The sequence below is a fragment of the Pipistrellus hanaki genome (assembly GCF_964339955.1).
Source record: "Pipistrellus hanaki genome assembly, chromosome: 4".
In the NCBI taxonomy this organism is placed as follows: domain Eukaryota; kingdom Metazoa; phylum Chordata; class Mammalia; order Chiroptera; family Vespertilionidae; genus Pipistrellus; species Pipistrellus hanaki.
Window position 1 is genome coordinate 9,011,180 of NC_140506.1, and position 8,686 is coordinate 9,019,865.

General features: G+C 42.8%; 1 protein-coding gene across 1 annotated transcript; it reads left to right on the plus strand.

Annotated features, from left to right (window-relative positions):
* Window positions 1–1,558: 1,558 nt before the first annotated feature.
* Window positions 1,559–8,419, plus strand: MRPS30 (mitochondrial ribosomal protein S30). The gene is made up of 5 exons (XM_084881637.1): window positions 1,559–2,261; window positions 3,803–3,948; window positions 4,662–4,767; window positions 6,180–6,356; window positions 8,060–8,419. The coding sequence occupies exons 1-5, from the start codon at window positions 1,601–1,603 to the stop codon at window positions 8,347–8,349; spliced, it is 1,380 nt and encodes a 459-aa protein (XP_084737763.1). The 5' UTR covers window positions 1,559–1,600; the 3' UTR covers window positions 8,350–8,419.
* The last annotated feature ends 267 nt before the right edge of the window (window positions 8,420–8,686 follow it).

An 8,686-nucleotide genomic window follows, 5' to 3' on the forward strand; every position in this document is an offset into this window, starting at 1 on the left:
TCATAGAATTATAATCCTTGAGAAAAGGGATGAGCTAAATGTAGGCTCTGGAGCTTCGTGTCATACTGAAGCACAAAGGAAAGTGGCCATCCCTTGCAGGTGGCCAGCCCTGGCTAACTCGGATTCCCAGGAAACCAATGCTGCGTTGTGATCAGCACAGTCGGTCTGGTCCCAGCAACTAGAGGTTAGGAGATTTCTGGACAGACAGCTTACTATATGAAAATGACATCCTTTGCTGTGTTTTCTTCTGGATTCAATCTTTTAAACTGAAAACAACAGTTTATTTTGTGTATATTTTAATAATAATTTCTTATTAAAATATATGCAAGTGTAATATTCACAAATAAATATGCTCTGAAGAATTTAAATAAAATTTAAATACAAATATTGATTGGTTACTGAGGATTAAAAAAATGAAAGTTCTTCAAAGTGTTCACAAATTAGTAGAGATCAATTCATGTCAAAATAACAGTGCATTTTAACACAGCAAAATGTGAACACAAATCTTTTGTAGTTCATTTCCCTTTTTTCAGTTAAATGCAAGTAAAAGCATAGTTTTCTCTTCGTAAATTCAATAATTAAACAAATTATCTATAAAACAAATTATCATAGAGATATGTGAAAGTATTTTCTCAAAGATTTAGGGGTGGTCATGAAAGAGGCTTGCATCATTAAAAAAATAAGCATGCATTATCAAAAATCATGCAAGAATAGTATCTATAATAAAAGTATAATATGCTAATTAGGCCGGACAGCCAAACAACCTGTCCGATGTCCTTCAGGATGTCCTTCCGGATGACCTTCTGGATGAAGCTGGGGCTGTGAGGGCTGAGCCCCTTGCATGAATTTTGTGCATAGGTCTCTATAAAAGCCTAAGCGACTGTTTGACCTTTTGACCAGTAGCTATGATGTGCACTGACCACCAGGGGGCAGACGCTCAACCCACAGGTATGGAAACATGGAACAGACAGATGAATCTCAGAGGGAAGAGGGTTGGGGGAGGGTGGGAGAGATTAACCAAAGATCTTGTATGCATACTAGAGGCCGGGATGCACAGGTGGGGTCCCTCATCCTGGCCTGCAGGGATCTGGCCGAAACCTTGGGGTCCTGGATTGCGAGAGGGCTCAGGCCAGTTCGAGGGACCCCACCGGTCCAAGGGGTCCCTAGTGTTTAATATGAAGTTCCAAGCCCAAGAACTAAAACAGAAAAGAAGGATGTGCCTTAGGGAAATGAAACCAGTAAAGTCAGCCAAGCGCTAGAAGCTTCTGTGCAGACTGTTCCTTTATGATTTCTGGCAAGAAGCTTGTCGGGATGGGAGCAGCAACATAGGCGGCCAGAGCTCCTGTGCGAAGGTGTCATTCCCACGCCCCTGACCTGGGGGGATGGGGGACACCTACAGGCACAGGACTCTGCCTCTCAGTTACCCAGGCTTAGGGTCACTGGAAACTAAGTTGGAGAAGTGATCTGATTGGCTAAGAAACGGGTGACGCAAATTCCTCAAGCCCAATGACAGCCAGGTCCCCTAGCCGGACTCAGATCCTGCTTCCCGATTGGCCCTGAGTTGCGGAAACCCGCCCCCGGCCGGGAAGCCCGGGCAAAGATGGCGGCGGCCAGGTGGTGGCGGCTGGTGCCCCGCGCTCCCGGGCGGCCCCTGCACTCCGCGGCCCCGGCGGCCGCCGCGGGGGCTCCGGCTGCCGCCGGCGCCGAGGGGGCGCCCCCCGTGGCCCGCTACCCGCCCATCGTGGCCTCCATGACGGCCCACAGCAAGGCGGCCCGGCAGCGGCGCGTGGAGCGCTGGCAGGCCCGGGTGCACGCGGCCCCGACGGCGGACGAGAAGATGGGCATCCTCACCAAGATGCAGTTCAAGAAGTACGTGGTGCCCCCGCAGACCTTCGCGCTGCACGCCGACCGCTGGTACCAGGGCTTCACCAAGACCGTGTTCCTGTCGGGCCTGCCGCCGGCCGCCGAGCCAGGGGCCCCGCCGCCGCCGGCCGCCGAGCCGGGGGCCCCGCCGCCGCCCGCCGCCCAGCCCGGGGCCCCGCCGCCGCCCGCCGCCCAGCCCGGGGCCCCGCCGCTGGCCGCCCTGCGCGCCGCCGCGGCCGACTGCCTCCTGCAGGAGCACTTCTACCTGCGGCGCCGCGGCCGCGCGCCCCTCTACCGGCGGGTGGAGGCCGTGGCCTCGCCCTTCCTGGACCAGCTGGTGGCCGCCCTGGTGGGCCTGCTCGGCGCGCACAACCCGGCGCTGGCCACCGCCGCCCTCGGTGAGCGCGGGGCGGGCGATGGCGGGGACCCGCTCCTCCCCGGATCTGCACCCTCATCGTGTCGCTGTCCGTGTTCTCCCCGTCGTCCTGGGACTCCCAGCGGGGACGGCGAGGTGTGGCGGCGCTCACTGCGCTGGCCATGCGGAGAGGGCGCTGCCGCCTGGCTGTCCAGCCCGGGGCTGCGGGGCTGCGGGGCTGCGGGGCTGGGGGTGCGGGGCTGCGGGGCTGCGGGGCTGCGGGGATGGTCCTTGCGGGGCCCGGGGAGGGTCCCGCCTGCTGACCGTCCCACCGAGCGGGAGAGCTGGGCTGGCTCAGCCAAAGGATTCCTTTCTGCTCTCCCACCAAAACGTTACCTACCTGAGCATATGGCAAACTATGCATCCCTTTTAGCGTCATCTTTCTCATTTCCAAAATGAGGATCAGGATCGGAGTTTTTTGTCCTGGGGTCGGAAAGATGGAAGGCAGTACTGATGTATACACCTACCCTGTATGTTTATTCTTTTTATATTGTGTGCCTGGCCCTGTCCTACAGGTGGTATGTGCCAACTAATTGATCCTCGCGATGACTGTTGACATATAAATCAAAACTAGAGGAGCAGGCGCAGAAATGTGAAATGTGCCTACTCAAAAGAGCCGACAGCTGCCAGGCTAGATATGGTGGTCAGGAGTCATACCAGCCATTCTGGGTTTCCAGCGAACAATCCAGTGCAGGCATGAGCAAGAATTAATGGGGAGACAGTTTTAAACATTAGTGCTGCTGACGTGCCCAGGCGTTTCGTCTCTATCGCACAGTGGGCATCTTAGTAAGTGAAGACTGAGTTGGTGTTATCCCTGGAGGTGTGTGCCCCCTGATCTTGTTGAGTGCCTTAACTCCCCTCTCAGTGGGGAAGGAAGTGGTGTTGGAATCATCATGGGACTTAGGCTCCTGATTGATGGTGGCCTTAGGACCGTGGTCGGCAAACTCATTAGTCAACAGAGCCAACTATCAACAGTATAACGATTGACATTTCTTTCTTAAACTTAAACTTCTAACGCCACTTCTTCAAAATAGACTCGCCTAGGCCTTGGTATTTTGTGGAAGAGCCAACTCAAGGGGCCAAAAAGCCACATGTGGCTCAAGACCACAGGCCTAGGAAAACTTAACCTTCTCAAGACTCAGGTTCCTCTTCTCTAAGACCGTGATGATAACAGCTGTGCATACCTTTCAGCGTTACTGTGAAGATTGAGTCAGTCCTTCCTAAGACACCTCTGACTCCTATTAAACTTCCTGGTGTGCGCTGCTCCTGTTCTTGCAAATGAGAAAACCCTAGTTACAGTGTTTGGTGCAGCGATGGCACAAGGAGACAGACTTAGCTGAGTCTTATATTTAAGTCATGATCATTTAATTACCGCATAATCCACATGGTCTTTAAGAATAATTTTGTTATGTGTATTTTTAATTAGCACACTTATTTTTTTGAGTTCTATATTGCTGAGTTTAGTATTCTAATAATAATCAAATGTATCTAAGTGGTAAGAGAGTTTTGGATGTCTTTTGGTAGATTGTAAACGCCCGGTTCACTTTTATTGGTGGCGTGGTGAAGAGATCATTGCTCATGGTCATCGGAAAGGTCGCGTAGACGTTGTGCGATACCAAATAAATGATAAACCACACAACCAGATTCGAATATCCAAGCAGCTCCCAGAGGTGAGGATTTACTGCCTGCGTGCCTGTTGGTAATCTGATGTGGACATGTCATAGGCAGGCTAGGAAAAGGGCGTGGTGGGGTAAAAAGGTTTGGATGGATCCTATGCCTTTTGAGTTTCACTCAAATACATCTCTGAAATTATTTTTCAGCTTTTAACCTGCTGTGGTATATGTATTCCCAAAAGGTCAGGTAATCATTTTAAGTGAGGTTAAGGGATCAGTTTCAGGAACATACAAGTCTTTTTTTTTTTTTCTTAATATAAAAATATGAAAAACGGATAATAGTTTATGATTGTAGTTTACAATACCTACACTAACTAATTACAAATCAAGGCATTTATTGCAGTTATAAACTGGTCATTTTATGTACTTAACAGTTCTTTTGGAGAAAAGCATATTTTAGTGTTGTCTTTGTGTTCATATTCGGTTGGTACATATTTTCCTTTAAAAATACAGATAGTAAATGTTTTAGGCTTTGCGGGCCTTCAGGCTATTACAACTGTTCATCTTTGTTCTTATAGCCATGCTCTGTATGAAAATGAATGTGCATGGCTGTGTTCTGATAAAACTTTATTTGTAAGAACAGGTGGCTGGTTGGATTTGGCCTATCATTTTGCAAATCATCTCATTTTCAGATTTTTAAGTGTATTATGAATGTGAGTAAAGTATATACAAGTGTTGCTGTGAATTCACTTATGACTTTTCCTTTTAAGTTTGTGCCGCTGGATTATTCTGTACCTATAGAAATTCCTGTTATGAATTGTAAGCCAGACAAACTTCCATTATTCAAACGACAATATGAAAATACCATATTTACTGGTAAGTTTCTCTTCTTATGTATTGTGCCATAAATGTGTCCTAGGTGTCTTGTACAGATATGCATAATTCTTGATAACTCAAAGTTTAGATAGTCTATTAACGATGTAATTCATAGTCTCAGGTTATTGCAATATGCCTGAAAATTGTAAAGAAAATATTCGTTCAGCTCACCATTTAAAATTTTACTTGTTTCTACTGAATTAGCAAAATTTAAGTTTAAAATATTGTTATACTTGTTGGGTTTTATTGCTGTATTTTATAGGAAAAATAATTTGGTTTTTTTGTTTGTTTGTTTTTCAAAAATGAAAAGTGTAGAACTGGGCTTGAGGCAGTGAATTAATTAATTTATTTATCTATTTATTTATTTATTTTTTATTTTATTTTTTTTTACAAAAATCTGCTGTTTGTTTCACAGTGTGATAACCACTGGAAACATAAAAATTAATAAGGTCTGACATCTGTCCTCATGCCGTTTATTTATTTATTTTGCTGTGTTTTTATTTTTTCCCCTTAAGCTATTAGTTCCTAGCTGACTTATGAAACATTTTAAGAAAGCAGCTTAAACTAATTCTCCAGACCTATTTTATCAGCCTGTTCTCTGTCACTAAGTCTTAGACAGTGAATAATGGGGCACTTCTGACTTTATCACTAAAGTTAAGAATGTCAGCATTTTATAAAGGGCATGACAGGGTAAAAAGTTTTTTTTTTAATTTAAAATGTAGTATAAGAATCAATTATATTTTTGAAATTAGGAATAAGCTATGTAATTATTATTTAAAATAATAAAGTAAGTTTTTGCATTGGCCGGGGGCTCAGTTGATTTTTGTCATTCGATACATGAAATCGTTACAGGTTTCGTTCCCAGTCGAGGACATACCTAGATTGCAGGTTTGATTCCTGCTTGGGGAAGCTGTGGGAGGCAGCCCATTGATGTTTTTCTCTTTTCCCTTTCCTCTCTCTAAAAAACAATAATAATAATTTAAAAAAAAACATAATATCCTCAGGTGAGGCTTAAAAAGTAGCAATAAAGTAAAATTAAATAAAATAAGGTTTTAAAGTCTTGAAGTGTTTATTTCCTTTGCTAAATATGATAAGAACAATAATGAATTTCCTTAGTTATGACTAATATGTTTGAAAAATGAAATAAATGGGAAATTTTAATCCATTTTATATATAATATTTTTACTTACCCTGGTCATAGTGAGCGACTTAATGACAGCTAGCAGACTGTACTTTTGTGTGAAATGTAACTTTATTACAAAAAATACGTAAACTAACCTTCCCATGTGTGACTTTTGAATACTGATCCTGTGATGGGTAGAGGAGGGGTGGGTTTAGAGAAATACTGAGCACACGTGCTCCAGGTGTTCCACGTGTCATTTCATGTCGCATGTTTCTCTTTGGCTCTTCAGGCGCAAGGACAGCAGATCCGTACTGTTATGGCCATACCCAGTTCCACCTGTTACCAGAAAAAGTAAACAGGGAAAGGCTTCTGAAGCACAACTGTGCTGACCAGATAGAAGTTGTTTTTAGAGCTAATGCTATGGCAAGCCTTTTTGCTTGGACTGGAGCACAAGCTATGTACCAAGGTAAAATGATTGTATTGCTGGAAGACATCTGACATTTTAAAAATTTAGTAGTTCATTTCTTTGGTTGAGTCTTAACAGTTCAAAAACTTGCATTGCCACAAAGCATATTTGTTTTGAAACCCATAATTAAACATTTTACATGTGCAGTTGTCCAGTGGCACTTGAGCAGTGATGTGATCTGTTACGTTGACCATTTTGTGTGGCTGTAGTTTTTCTGATGGTGTCAAGCCTTTCAAAGAAATAGAGCCCGCTAGTCAGCTCTGAAGGTGCAGCTTTCTGTAACTAAGGAAGGAAATGCTGTGGTGGATTGAATGTTAGGTTAAGTCCTAGCTATTCTTTATCGTTTATTTGAAGGCCATATCTAGGATGTGGATTAGGGGGTTGTTCATTCAGTAAATAGAGAATTTTTTTATGTATCAAGCACTCTTGCCTTGGAGATAAAGTGCTGGTAAGACAGGCAGATCCTACTCTTCTGGAGTGTATAGTGCGGAGAATAAAGATAATAAACAGGTAAGATTTGTAGGCAGTGGTAATTCTGCAGTGAACATTACTTGATAGATAAGGGCTAGAGTGATTTATGAGGCACAGGTTTAAATGAGATGTGGGGCAGAATTTCTGTAAACATAATAATTCAGGGGAGGACTGGAGAAGGATGAGTGAACAGAAACCGAATGGTGAGGGGCTGCTGCCCAAGTGTAAACTCTGAGGAAAGACGCTTTGTCATATCTGAGGCGGAACAGACTCGAGGTGTTTAAGAACCATGAAGGCTGATGAAGAGAGGAAGGAGCCATTTCCCATGGACTTTTAGAACCCATTTGAGGCATTTGGGTTTCATTTTAAAACCTGAAGTGAGGTAATATATAATGAGTTTAATCCTATATAAATACCCAGGAGGGATTTTAACACAGATTTAATTATTGCCAAGCCACCTTTTTCCTTTATGTATTTATTTTAACCTTCTATTCACAATTGTTGACTTGTATTTCTATAATAGAAACAGGAGAGGAATCTCTGTTGAAGATTTCTTTACTTATGAAAGATAAGTACTTTTTGCAGTATAATTCCATATTTTAGCAACATTATTTATTGACCATCTCCATTGCGGCTGGCATAAAATAAGTGCAGGGAAATAGCTCTGCCTGGTCCTGGCATTAGGGTTTTAAAGTATTAAAGCCAGGCAGCCTGGATAAGAAGCAGGTGGAAAATTGAGTAGTTAAGTTTAAGGCAGCCTGGAGCCTTATCACTTAAGACTCACTAAGTGAAATGACAGCAACTCATAAAACCAGTTTTGAGACATAAAGGAAGACACAGAATTTGTATGAGGACCTAGTTGAAGTCTTTAGAAAGGTGGTTTTTTTGTTTGTTTGTTTTTGTAGATGTGAAATAAATGGCCTTCATGGTTATTGGATGGTAGATGTTACTGGTATGGTGAGCAGTGATGTAGCTAATAGCAGATGATGGGAAATCTGCAAAGATACAGCTGCTCTTATAAGAAGTGAATTAAGGTTGAAAACTGTTGAAAACAGAAGTTGTTGAAAAGATGTATTCTGAGTTAAGGATACTAGATGTGACGAAATAATTTTTGATGAGATCTTGTAAAGATTGGCAGGTAAAATATCTAGTATTCGATACTCCTCTAATACGTATATTTTGTTTGAGTTAAATATACGTTAGTGTAATTTCACTGTAACTTTCTTCTCTAGGATTCTGGAGTGAAGCGGATGTCACTCGACCTTTTGTCTCTCAGGCCGTGATCACAGATGGAAAATACTTTTCTTTTTTCTGCTACCAATTAAATACTTTGGCACTGACCGCACAAGCTGATCAGAATAACAGTCGTAAAAATATATGTTGGGGGACACAAAGTAAGCCTCTTTATGAAACGATCGAAGATAATGATGTGAAAGGTTTTAACGATGATGTTCTACTACAGATAGTTCACTTTCTGCTGAACAGACCGAAAGAAGACAATCAACCGCCGTTGGAAAAATAAGAAGAAACATTTGACTCAGGACTTTGGGCACCCTTCCATTTTACTGAAGCAACAATAAAAAGAATTTTAATGACAAAACTCGTGTCTGCCACATATTAAAAGCACTGATCTTGAGACAAGTATTTCTTATGTTAACCTGTGATTAGATCTCTCATTCTGCTCAAAACATGGTGAAAGATTTAATTTTAGATATAGTGTTTTGATGTAAAGTAACTTTATATATGACTCAGTGATGAGATTGATTAAGCTTTCTTCAATCCTGGTATTGCAAGTGATTGTAAAGGTAATATAAGGGTACTAATTTAAATGCTTATCAATATATAGATACTTTGTTAAT

Excerpts from the sequence above, each read along its gene's own strand:
- MRPS30 (XM_084881637.1), top strand. The coding sequence starts at position 1,601 with ATGGCGGCGGCCAGGTGGTGGCGGCTGGTGCCCCGCGCTCCCGGGCGG. Across the intron at positions 2,262-3,802 it reads GCTGGCCACCGCCGCCCTCG|ATTGTAAACGCCCGGTTCAC; the intron begins GTGAGCGCGGGG and ends GTCTTTTGGTAG. Across the intron at positions 3,949-4,661 it reads TATCCAAGCAGCTCCCAGAG|TTTGTGCCGCTGGATTATTC; the intron begins GTGAGGATTTAC and ends TTTCCTTTTAAG.